Source organism: Mastacembelus armatus, chromosome 19 (genome assembly GCF_900324485.2).
Source record: "Mastacembelus armatus chromosome 19, fMasArm1.2, whole genome shotgun sequence".
Classification (NCBI taxonomy): domain Eukaryota; kingdom Metazoa; phylum Chordata; class Actinopteri; order Synbranchiformes; family Mastacembelidae; genus Mastacembelus; species Mastacembelus armatus.
In genome coordinates, this window is record NC_046651.1 from 16,542,046 (window position 1) to 16,554,750 (window position 12,705).

Below are 12,705 nucleotides of genomic sequence, written 5' to 3' on the forward strand. Positions count from 1 at the left end.
AGTACCTGGCCTCTTCTGTGCCCATGCTGCAGGGTGACCACGTTTTTCCCTTCGCTCACACTCGGTCAATAATAAAAATACAGAGGTGAAAAGACGTTTCTCCAGTCAAAGTGTATCTGACTATATGCAGTAAAGTCAAATGACATCTCAGATAAATTATTACGCTATTAATCACTGACGAATACAAAACATTGTCACACTGCAGCATCTCAAATATGGGGATTTTTAGCATTCCTGTTGTTTATCATAGTAAACTGAATATCTTTGGATTTTGCACTGCCAGATAGGGGGGAAAAAAAAAAAAAAAAAAAAAAAGAGTATTGACAAAAGAATTGATAGTTGAAGTTCAAACATCAACCTAAAACAGTGGTCCTAGATAATCCTGTGAAAGAGTGTGCTTTTGTTTTTTGGTCTACAGATTTTGAGCAAGATCTAGGTAGGGTTAATGTTGCACTGCACCAAAATCATCTTTACAAAGAAAATATGATGTGCAGTGATGGACAGAGGTTTAGGGGCTGAGACCTCACCTCCCACCCCAGCAGGAGAAAGGAATACATGTGTCTCATGAACAAACACTCAAAGAGGATGAGCAGATGTGATTACTGTAAACACAAAAGATTCATCCAGTGGAATGGATTTTGAAAGATCTTATATAATAAGTCCCATGACAAGAAACAAGCTTTCCATTGAGCTCTGTCTGAAAATATCAAACACAACTGGAGTCTGAATAAAACACTATAACAACTTAAACCTGAACTGTCATCTCTCACATGAAGAATCGATCTACAGAAGAAACCCAATAACAGCAGTGACTCAGCGGAGACAAAGCCTTTGTCCTCGGCTCACTTGTGTACATAAAAGTACAATAACTCAGTTATTACATCTGGCAGATGGAGAACCAATTTCTAATCTGCTTTTTCCACATAGTTTTCCCAGTTTGTGTCTAGCAGAGTTACATTTCTCCAGCTGAGGGTTTGAGCTTTGTGCTGCTGATCGATACATTTTCCTCATTTAGGAGGCCGATAACGTTTCTGATATTTTTCTGTCAATGAAAACTTCACATACTCAATGTTTTGATTCACAGAATATTCTGGATGTTTGTTAAGGCCTCAAATAGAACAGAAAACTAAACAGAGAGTCCGATTACTGTGTTTGCATGTTTCAGAAGCCTTATCTGAGCTATCACGTTTAACTTTCTATTAACTTACACATGGTAGAAGCATTATTGAGTTTCCAGACTGACTGATGAGGTTGATGATGCAGCCTGTATTTTCTTTTAGTAGAAATAAAACCTTACACACACATGCATGTTACTTTATTAAGAGGTTACTGTATGTTTCATTCTAAAGTTACTTATCTGTCATAGACAAACACTAAAGACTACTGGAATTAAATTTATATTGATAAATTCCAACCTCCTTATCACAGAAACACATTTCATTTGGACTAATACACAGAAGCAGAAGTGTGCCAAACGAACAGCAGCACAGATATGTCGATTCTTTGACACCCTCAGACTGATATGTGTACTTCTTTAAGCCTTTTTAGTAATTTTGTCTCTTATCTCAGTAAAGGTCATTGAACATGGCAGCAGCCTCGAGGGTGGATTAGGTGAGAGGCAGGTACATTTATTTATGCTTGCCTTCACAGCTTTGAGCACTTTGGTTACCAGGAGAAATATACAGACACACCAAACGGCCCCAGGCCCCTGCACACAGAGCCACCATGCTGCCCCCGCCTGTACCTACAACATCCACCCTAAAAAAGACACTAACATATTATCTAGTTTTGGCAGTGAGTGCACACTGTGTGATACAGGCGAGCTGTATCTTGTTGGGCAATCACGAAATAAGTGCACAGTTAGTACACTACAAGTTTTGTAGGTGACACAGTGTGGCCTTCCTGTCAGGACTGGGCAGCTGGAACAGAAACAGCCCTCACATCAAAGTGATGTGCTCCGTGCGTACATGCAGGCTATCGTTGTGGGCCGGCCTCACTTTCTCCTCAGAGAACACTGGCTGGCCCTGATAAGCTGGACCACGCTGCACTCCCTGCGAGAAAAGACAGTGTTGATATTGGCTACAGTCGAAGAGATAGGAAGCCCACAGCGTCGTTATGTCACCGAACACTCGCCACATTTCTGATTACAGCCACAGAGAAAGGCTTGTACTACGAGATCCAGGCCAGCTAGAAAGAGAGGCCACGGAGATCTGTGCTTTGGGCAAGCAAGATTTATTAAAGATTTCTTTATTGTTTGGCCTCATAACTCTGAGCACAAACTGTGCAGACCCAGTGGCAAAACATTGCTAAGGTCTTACAGACTTAATTTGATCTGCTTCTGTTCTATGAGCTTTAAACAAAAAAATGCAAAAAAAAAAAAGTGCAGCTTCCAGCTCCTTCTACCCCATGAGCCCACGTCCACTGCTACAGTAGTGGTTTCAGCTCTTACTACAGCAGGGGTGATGTAAATCAGCCAACACCACCACCACCACCCCTCCTCCTCCTCCTCCTGTCCTAAGGTAACTCTGGTTCAATGAGACTAAAAACTTTTAAAGAACAAATAAGAGCCATAGCTGCCAATAACTGTCCATAATATGCTAAAAATGTCCATCATAAGATCCCAGAGTTTAAATTTTGCTTGTTTGCTTGGCTTTTGTCCAACCAGAAGCCAAAGATGAACAACGTATTTGAAAAGTTGGAACCACAAAATGTTTAACACTTTTGCCTGATAAGTACCTGAAAGCAAGTAAATCAATATCCATCAATAAAATATGTTACAATATTTTATTGTCAAGCAAACTAATTAAAAGAAAAGCAATATTATGTAATCCAATATCAGAAACATTTCAAACCCCACAGGCTTTTAAAACTCATTCCAAATTTGTCCACATTAAGCACACACACTTCAATACTGCTAACAGTCTTTAATGCATCACTTTGATAAACATGTTTTTCAACTAGAATATTCAGTGTTTGCATTTAACAAACACTAAGACACATGCAGATGTTTTAAAAACCTATTTCTGACTAAAAACATGAGCTGAAATTTGATGCCTTTCTGTATGAGCATTATCTTGTACATTACAGTTGAAGCTCAAACTGATTGTATGAGAGTGCAGATTTCTCAGACACTGAAACTATCCATTTACACTTAGTAGCACCCAAGAACAACTGACTAATAATAGTCCACAATATGTGCAGTATCTCCAGGAGACAGAGTGTGCTTATTTTATGTGTTGCAAGAAAGTGTTACCACAATTAAATGTTCTCATTAGCCCAACAATGTTCCAAAATAAAAGTTTGTGACCATCTACAAAAACCATGACCACAAAGTATGCACAACTTTTACAACTCGGTATGTCAAAATCAGCAGAATACTCTCTTTCAGCCTGTATTTCTGCATCATGGGGAATTGGTTAACTAGTTGTGGGTGCAGCAGTATTTTTAAAAGGACCATACGCCATATGTTGCATTAAGCATGAGCCTTATAAATGCTGATGGCACTGAAATTACAGGTCAGCCACCTTTAGGAAGTAGAATAGGGCATAGCTGTTTAAACAGAGATGATTAAAGGTTGGTTTGGTTTAAAAATGAAACACTAGAGTATAAAAGTGTCTGAGTGTCTGCTGAAAGCTGGAGGAAACTGCTGGAAACTGCTGCCCTTGAATAAGATCAGGTATTGCACAACCAGTGCCCTTTAAAGGGGCTCACCAAAAGGATGTGTGCCTCAGTGCACTCATTCCTATCAGCTCCTCAGTGGCTCACTGTGCAGTGGCGTTCACGCTTAGCTGTGGGGGATAAAAGCTTCACGTTCATGACTCCATGCAATGACTGATGATCATCATTTCACGTCTGCTGCAGATTAATCAAATCATCACGATGACATATAACAGCAAACATACAGCAGGTTAGAAATGCTTCTTTGGGAATTGTGTTCCAAGTAACAGAGAGCACAGTGTTGATGAATGGAAGGGGGAGGAGACCATACAGCAGCTCATCCATTTATAATCACCTTCAAAGCTCAGTCTACATTGCCTATATGGCACCTGTGACACCTGGGAGCCTGTGGGGGAAGAGTTGCTAGGTAGCTGTCATCTGGGATGTCTGCTCTACTGTTCCTTATAGATAGAACAGATCCAGCTTTCTTTACTACTCTAAATGCATAGAGACAAAAACAATAGTCAGACTGAAGTGTCATTTTATTTCACTTCATTATTTACTTCTATGCAGTTTGAACTGCAAATGCTGGAGCTGTGGGAAGTGATACACAGGTCTGGAACCAAACGTGATGTTTACCTGTAGAACTGGTTTATAATCCATATCCATAAGCATGATAAAGAGGTGGACACCGAGCGTCTACATTTGTCATTTCCGAAAAGCTCAGATAGAATTATGTGCAGACTTACTCCCTTGCATTTTGTCAGCTCATGTACACCTGTCAGGTTTACCTGTGATAAGCTAAATGCTGTCCACTCTGAAATATTGACCAGGCTTTAATCTTCTACACTGAAATGTTACCAGAAAGAAATGTATGACACTGTCAGTCCTGACTGCAGCGAGTGGTTACTTTCTATTGTTTGGTGACATTTACGAGCAGTGACGTGAGCTCTGTCTCGGCTGGCTGGTGCTGTATGCCACAAAAAGGTGTGCTGGCACAAAAAGATCCTGTGGACACCGCCCAGACAAACCAGTGCTCGGTGTAATACCACCCACTGTCCACAGGAGGATACGTTTGAGTGTCTCTGAAGGAATTAGGACTAATTAAAACTCTGCCAGTAGGAATCAGGTAAAACATGATGGTTGAACTTCATTCGTATTACGAGCAGCTGATCTAAACTCCCTTCAGATTACCACATAGGCTCTGTAGTACATATTTAAAAGAGCTTAAGGTTTTTCTACCTGGAACGTAATGACACACCTTTTACTGCTGCTCAACATCACAGAAGTGCCTGTTTAGCCACCAACAACCAGCTTTTGTGTTGATTTAAGCAATCAGAGCCACATGGGGACGACCTGGTAGTGATTTTGTGACTGCAGCTGAGTCTGGCTCTTTTAGTTTAACTTACCACAACAGTAGCCATATCAACTATGGCCACCTTTAAGCTTATTAGGAGCGATTAAGGAGATTAACTGGGCTCATGTCTCAAGTAAAGAGATGAAATAGCATGCTTGTTTCCAACATGGGCCCTGGCCACAGAGCTACAACATAGTATGATGCACTTTTTATGCCACAGGAGTTTCAAGCAGGGGTAGGTCTAAAGTCAGATGACAAACACAGATGGATCCCTGCTTGTGTTAGAATTGAGGGTGTAAAACTTCTACGACTGTGGTGGTAACAGTGCAGGTAGAGGGACATCTGTGCCTCTGACTCTGCCTCCCCCAGACAGGCACCTGCTCTCCTGAGCTCTTGCCCCAAACTCCTGGTGGTGGATCTTGAGTTCTGGGGGTGAAATTCACTTCACCCTGAATAATCCCTGGCTGTCTGCGCTCCAGTGCATCCTGCAGAGCTTAAATGCAGGGCAAAGACTAACTCAAGTGCAGCTTGACCTTAGAATGTCTTATTCTTAAAATATATCACAAGACTGGACTGATCAGAATAAAAGTCATTGTTGTCAGTGATTATATGGTTGGGGCTTAAATTGAGGTTTAAAAGGCATGAGAACAAAACTTCACACCCAGGAATGCTCAAACGACTGCCAGATACTGACACCACTTCACGTCACACGCAAAGGCAAATGCTAAGGGTGGACTTAAAAGTTTAAATCTTTAAATCCCCCTCTGTGCCATCAAACCATTTAAGCAAAAGAAGTGGCAGCTGTTACCCAGGCTGTTTGGTGCCTGCATGCCAAACTCTGTGGTATAAAAACGGACATGTCTACAACGTTACAGCAAACTACCTCCTCACCAACAGGCACAGAGAGAGAAGCTGCAGCTGTAGCTGGTCTGTCTCGCTTGTGATGTTTACATGACTCACGTGAGCCCTGCAAGGCTGGATCACCTAGACAGACATGATCTGGATGGAAACATTTCAAAGCACATATGGCGTTATTATCACATACAAGTACTGATGGCAGGTCATAACAGCTGAATGTAGGTGAACCGGTGTTGTCTCTTGATTGCTCTTAGTTTGCATGTGAGCCACTGGGGGGGGGAGCCTTGGTGTCACCAGGTGACACAGAAAACAGATTAGAGGGGATCATGGCAGGCAGAGTGGTTCAGTTGGAGCTGACTGCTGACAGAATGACCTGGCTTACAATAAACTGGCCTGACACAGCCCCAACTCAAGGTCAACACAGAATAATGTGCAGTAGATTAGCTGCTTCACATCTGTCTTGGTGCTGTGAGGAGGGATTGGTGTGCAGCAGGGCAGGAAATCAGGGAAAGTATCAGCCTATATACCCGAGCTGGGCTTGTTGCTGAGGGAGAGACAGGGAGTATAAGCAGTATAAAGTTTGGCTGAGCACCTATGGAACATGGGTGTGGATGTGTACATAGAGGGAATTGATTTTTCGATAGGAACAGGCAGATGAAAATTTATTAATTTATAATCAAATGAAACATTCCACATTTAAAGCTCAAAACAAGCCGCCCTACCTGCAGCTCGCACCATGCCACCTCCACTGTGGTCTCTGTGTCCAGTCCTTTATAGACGGTCTTGAAAGATCCCCTTCCGATCTCTATATTGAATTTGAGATATCTTCCTTCAGGTGAGGTTGCCACCGCTTTAGTCTCCACGTCCTCTTTCTCTTCCTGCTCCCACTGAGTATCAAAGATGATGCGAGACAAGACCTTGTGCTGTTTATTTTTGAGTTCAGTTTCTGAGTCCGAGCTGGCGTCCTGAGTGCCGGATCTAGCGACAGGATCCCAGTTACCAGAAAAGGATCCGGGGTCAGGCTCCTGGCTCCCGGGGGGCGTGTTGGAGCTTGTTCCAGGGCTGGAAACCGGAGACGACGACGGTGGAGATTCGTTAGTTTTTTCGTCCTCTGCTCTGGACTCGGGCAGTGTGAGAATATTCTCAGCGGACCAGGACAAGGCTTTGGAAAGGGCGCCGCTGTACAGAGGCGAATCAATGTCCATGCTAATTTTTTGCAGCCCGTAAGAGTTTCTCCGTGCGCCCAAACCGTGCGTCCTCAGCACGGATGGCACCCGGGATAAGCAGTCTTCGGTCATATCCACAGAGAGGCCTGGGAAACCGCGTCCTGGTATTTCAACCTGAGCGTGTGACATTGTTGGCAGGTTCAACACCGTCTTGACCTACAGCCTAAATGTGGAAACAGCATTAGGACAACAGGAGTCCCGTTACTTAAGTTAATATCAATGGAGTCGGTGGCTTTAAACAAATGATAAGCAGAAAACAACAGCTACGTTACATGACAACAACAATCAAACATGAATGATAATTAGAATATTAATATCTTATATTAAAAACACAAGCAAACTAAGAGAAACGTACTCACTCATCACAGTCACCGCGTAAAGGGTATTTCACATTAACGCACATTAAAGCAAAGTTCCCGTCATACAATCCGTGCTGTCCTGTTCGCTCCTCTTCAGAAAGTCTTCAGCCATAACCTCCTGTGAAAGGACGGAGCTGCCTATATCAACAGAGCTCGGGAGGGCTGTGCGTCCTGTGCGCTCTGAGCGCGCACCCAGCTCCGCCCCCAGCAGCTTTCAGCGGCGCTAATAGGGCGATGGAGCGTGTAATTACAGCATGATGTGAGTAGTGTTTGCAAACTGATACTCTTTAACACCCCAACACTGAATCACAATCTAGTTCTTTTCATTTCATATTTGAATATCTTTAAAAGCTGAAGTGGAACAGTAGCTACTGTGGGACGGATAAGACGGTTAAAAAAAAGGGGAAAAGTCGCACAAGAATTCATAAACGTATTTTTTTAACATTTCCTGGCTTTAATTAGCTGAACAGCTGCCAGATTCGTCCAAACCATGTTCACGTAACTGCAGAAATGAACAGGACGTCTCTCCGCCCCCTAATTGATCAGAACAACTCAAGTTCCTCTGAATTTTGAGTTAACCCGCTACTGCTTGTCTGGCTGACGTCATTTGAAGAGCCTAAATCAGGGATATGCAGCACATGGGGCAACGCACAGCGTGCGGGCCTTGGCCTGCAGTGAGGGCCACACCGCAGAGACTTGTTGCCTATTTAACCTTTATCAGCCGAGGCCACGCGTGGCCCCACCTGCCTCACAAGTGCTCACACTGGGTGTTATCAGCGACATACACAGGATTCCCTGTAGCTGTATCGTTCCCACAGGCAGGGACACGGCAGCACATGATGCGAGTGGACCGTGCAGTCATCAATCAGTACAGCTGCAGGCGCAAAGAAGCGCAACTACTTCTCCATCACTGCGCTTCGACTCTGCACGTCGGCAAACTGGGGCGCTGTCAGCATCAGCATTCACGTTGTTCACATCGAAGTGAATTACAGGGGACAGACTTTAAGCAGACGGTTTGGGCTGAAAAGAAAAGTGTTAAAACATTTTCAGAGACATAAAAAAACCACACATTTAGCAAATTTCTAATTTATTCTCCTACAGAATATGAAAAAGGTTGAATAAAGACATGGAGGAGGAATAACAGGAGTGTCACAGTAGCTACTGCACAATGATAGGATGACAGCAACATGAAGTCCACTTTATTACACTCAGCTGAGTCGAGCCAGGATTGATGGTCGAGTCTCACTGGTGTTCTCCTTATGGAAGCATTTACTGTCAAAATGAAAAGTCTTTCTGCTGTTCTGGGATTTCTTTGGGAGGTCTGGTTGGAACAGAGGAACAGCAGCCAAGCAAAGTCCAGAGCGAATTATACCAATTTACCAACAGGGAAAATCAGGATAAAACTAGTTGTATTTACAATAAAGAGAGAGCAAAGTTACAGCTGGTGGGGAAAGATTCTCCCCTGGAGTATTCAGACATGACAGTATTCAATCCCCTGATAGACTCATTGCATGTTTAAATGGCAACTAGTGTTACCTGTGACAACTTCAAACAGTGTCACCTCAAATGCTCTTTTCCCCAAACACTTAGAAATAATATTGGTTCTTTTCCAATAAGAAAAGGCTTTGAACTTGGGCAAACCAAAAGGCAACGACAATTGCAGGACCAGCATCCTTTGGGCTGGGTATCGAGGTGCACCTTGTGTAGCCTTAAATGGCTAATGTTAAAATTCGTCTTGTAAGGTACAGTATGAGGGCTCGTAGACAGAATGTGTGATTCCAGCACCATCTTAGAAGAATTTGACCCCTTTTCCATCATCCATGGTGATGATCTCTGCTTTGCCTTCTGTCTGTAAAGCCTGCAATGAGCGCAGCAGCATCCACTCTTCTAAACCATGAAACTCTGGAGAAACAAGTGAAGTCTAAGTCAGAAGATACAATGAGAACAAAATGTAAATGCATCTAATAAGTTTTAAAATAAGATTCTTTGGGAAAGTTAAAATTGATTAGTTAATAAAACTGAGCAATTAAAAGCATAAAAATAAAATTAAGAGTCCAGAGTGAAATAAGATTAAAAATAAGAGAAATAAAAAACAGATAAAACAAGAAGTATAAAATCCAATTCTTTTAGAAATATACTTTGTAAGGACGCCACTGCAGCTGTTCTTGTGTACACTAATGTTACAGAAGGTTTGAGCTTTACATCTGCTTGTACTATTGTAAGTGGTCACATTTAAAACCCATTAAAACACTTATAGCCTGGAAAAAGTCTTAATGGTACCGTACCTTCTCCCTGTGTGTCATCACCGTTGGACAACTCATAAAGTGTAAACACAGAGTTGACCATCCCATTTTTGGAAACCTAAAATGTTACAGAACAGAATAATAATCACTGTCTGAAAAAACACTGACATGTTTATTAAAACCATGTAATAAATGTATTTTTGCATTTTAACAGTCATGGCTACACACAGATGACGTCACTTTCTATTAAAAGCTTTTAAAGTTGTCCGTTTAACTGAACAGATGAGCTCTGCAACCACTGAGATGTGTGCAGAACATGTGTTGGCTCTCTTTTTGTTTTTTTACTGTGTGCGCGTTTGTGGAGTGCACCTGCTGTGGAGTATATTGTGCATCCACAGCAACTGTTCCCAACCTTTTGTATGTTGCTAATTCGCTAAAAGATGAGCTTAAATACCCTTTGGCACCATCCTTCTTGTCCATAATGTGTTCCATTAGATACAATCCAATATTAGTTCAAGACAAAATGAGTGTGAATGACCTGTGAACTCGGTAGCTCCCTTTTTTCTTTTAATCAAGTTTGTCAAGTCAAGTTTGCATTTATGCTACTGGGTATTTCTACTATTTATACAGACTTTCAGTCACAGCGTGTGGTGTTCAGGTGATCCAACGTTTGCAGAACAGCTGGTAGTTTTCAGGTTATTTTCACAGTAAATTAACCAAAGATCAGTCTGATACCCATTTCTTTTGTTTATTTATATTATGCAAATTGAAAACTGATGTATTTATACTTTTTCCTGCTTTAGGCAGACTGGACATATTGAGTAGCCTGTTCTGCAGCAACAACTTCCCTGTGGGAAGTCTTTGACCTGCATCTGTATATGTGTAAAGAGCTGATTAGAAACCTGTTTACACAAACACTTGGCCAAATATATTGAGGTTCTTAAGCATCAGTATTAGATAAGTGACTGCTGGAAAAAGCAATTACATTACTAATTATTCAGCAGTAAAGGTAATCCCTCCCTTTACCTAATACTTCAGCTCTTACCTCCATCACAGATGCCTTTAAACAACTCCAGGTCATCCACACCCATACATAACAGAAAACAACATGCTGCAGTTTAACAAGCCGCCGGCTGTGTAATTTGGAGGAATTTGGTTTCTATTACTGAGCACACCATTAATCCTGAATCAGATCCTTATGTAATTAAACAAAACAGCCTCAGAAACATTTCAGTTTGTGCCTCAGTCTGATTACTCACCCACTGGTATATTAACTTGCCCCATTCCTCCGGTCGTCTCCACATGACTAAACATCGAGACTTGTTTTTGTCCAACCATTCCAGATTTCCTAAGGTCAGACAAGATCATCATGAAATGTTTTATACTACTGAAATTAAGTCATGGTGAAACAATAAGATGAGTATTCTTAATGTCAACATTGTACAAGTATCTATACAGAGCTAAATTTACCTTTTTTCCTCAATTCCTCAAACACAACTTGAATTGCTTCCATTGACAGTTTTCCTGAAATTAAGTCAAGGGCTGACAAAAAGGTAACAAATGTACAGGAGCACAGTCAACACCTCAGCCCTGGACAGGTCCCCAGTCCATCACAGGGCCACATAGAGACAAGCAACCTCACACACTCACACTCACTCCTATGGGCAATTTAGAGTCACCAATCAACCTGACATACATGTTTTTGGACTGTGGGAGGAAACCAGAGTACCTGGAGAAAACCCACGCAAGCACAGGGAGAACATGGAAACTTTGCAGGGTTTTGAACCAGGAACCTTTTTTCTGTGAGGCAAAAGTGCTAACCACCAAACTGCCCTAATTAAACAAAATCAAGAGGAAAACCTCAATATTATCTGAAACAAGATGAAAGCCAGACCAGATTGATATGGACAGCTAGTGAGGTGACATCATGCTGAAAAGCATTTGAAACAGATCCTTAATGTGTGTCAACATTAATATTCTGTGGATAAAATAAATAACAACAAAAAAAATTTGGTTGAACCACAAGTGGCCTGTTAGGATACGCTCCATCTTCTTGTTGTTGAACACAGGGCTTTCCTGAGCCTCCAGGACGTCCAGGGTGTAGAGCTTGTGATGGCGGCAGTATGACAGAGCCAGGGAGCACCATGCCGCCAGCTGTTTCTGTCTCGTGTCAACATTGGGCTGTAGCCTGTGTGTGAGGAGACGAGCAAAACATGCAAAGCACAGTTAGTAAAATGTTCATGTTAATAACAGTGTTCACTGTTTCTCACAGGTTTGTGGAGGTGCTCTTGTTTTTGATGAATCTGTTTTTATCTGCTTTGCTCAGTGGACTAGTCGGAGTAAACAAAGTACATATTCGTTCACAGGGACCGAAATATAACATGTTTTTGGCCGAACGGTGTCAACACCTGGTTATTAACACAGCTAGCTCCAGCTAAATGCTAAACCTATTCTCCAAACTCTCCCATACGACAGTAACACGTCCAGATGTTGATGTGTTTTAAATATGTGCATGATGTGGAGCCCCAAAAGGTCAGTGAATTAAACTGACCACGACTGTGTAACTTTAAATTTACACAGATGTGTAGATGTGTAAATCCACTTCCGTAGCATTCGGCTAACAAGGCGACAGCTCGCAAATCAATACATTTTGATCCAGTAAAATATAAATATCGAAGACAGAGTTGACTGATGTTTCTCAAGCTCTCTTTAAAATATAATCCAGAAAAACGTGACTCACGTAAAAAACGGTGGGAAGTTATACTGCCAGGGCCACTCAAAACTCATCGCAGCTGATGCGGCGTTCAGCTTCCGGAAACAGGTCCACCGTCTCAAATGGTTCCGACTGACTACAGCGATTTTTCAAAAGCTTTACAAAATATAATTTACATCACAAATACATATAAATAAATAGTTACACCTATAAAGGTAAGATGTAATAAAAGGTAGGAGTCGTCCTTATTTTTTTAACCAAATATATGTTAATTTGCACATAAATTATATGA

General features: G+C 41.9%; 2 protein-coding genes across 6 annotated transcripts in view; both read right to left on the bottom strand.

The window, feature by feature from the left end:
- The window catches only part of wnk4a (WNK lysine deficient protein kinase 4a), a 34,211-nt gene extending 26,584 nt beyond the window's left edge, over positions 1–7,627 (bottom strand). For 3 of the 5 annotated variants that reach the window (XM_026314930.2, XM_026314929.2, XM_026314928.2), the window contains exons 1-2: positions 7,458–7,626; positions 6,595–7,261 (exon numbers count right to left, since the gene is read on the bottom strand). In XM_026314930.2, coding sequence (XP_026170715.1) covers positions 6,595–7,227 — 633 coding nt within the window. In that variant the 5' untranslated portion in view covers positions 7,228–7,261; positions 7,458–7,626. Of the gene's footprint in view, positions 1–6,594; positions 7,262–7,453 lie in introns of all 5 variants that reach the window. The other 2 variants (XM_026314926.2, XM_026314927.2) reach the window with 2 other exon arrangements.
- Positions 7,628–8,523: 896 nt separating this feature from the next.
- On the bottom strand, positions 8,524–12,536 carry vps25 (vacuolar protein sorting 25 homolog). The gene is made up of 6 exons (XM_026315520.2): positions 12,441–12,536; positions 11,743–11,888; positions 11,171–11,224; positions 10,960–11,048; positions 9,743–9,818; positions 8,524–9,359 (listed from the first exon to the last, which is right to left on the bottom strand). The coding sequence occupies exons 1-6, from the start codon at positions 12,485–12,487 to the stop codon at positions 9,247–9,249; spliced, it is 525 nt and encodes a 174-aa protein (XP_026171305.1). The 5' UTR covers positions 12,488–12,536; the 3' UTR covers positions 8,524–9,246.
- Between the last annotated feature and the right edge of the window lie 169 nt (positions 12,537–12,705).

What these genes read in the sequence shown, in the direction of transcription:
- vps25 (XM_026315520.2), bottom strand. Translation starts at nt 12,487, where the DNA reads ATGAGTTTTGAGTGGCCCTGGCAGTATAACTTCCCACCGTTTTTTAC. An exon ending in CAACAACAAGAAGATGGAGC is followed by an intron (nt 11,225 to 11,742) that starts GTATCCTAACAG and finishes ACTTAATTTCAG; the next exon opens with GAAAACTGTCAATGGAAGCA. An exon ending in TGAGGAATTGAGGAAAAAAG is followed by an intron (nt 11,049 to 11,170) that starts GTAAATTTAGCT and finishes GTCTGACCTTAG; the next exon opens with GAAATCTGGAATGGTTGGAC.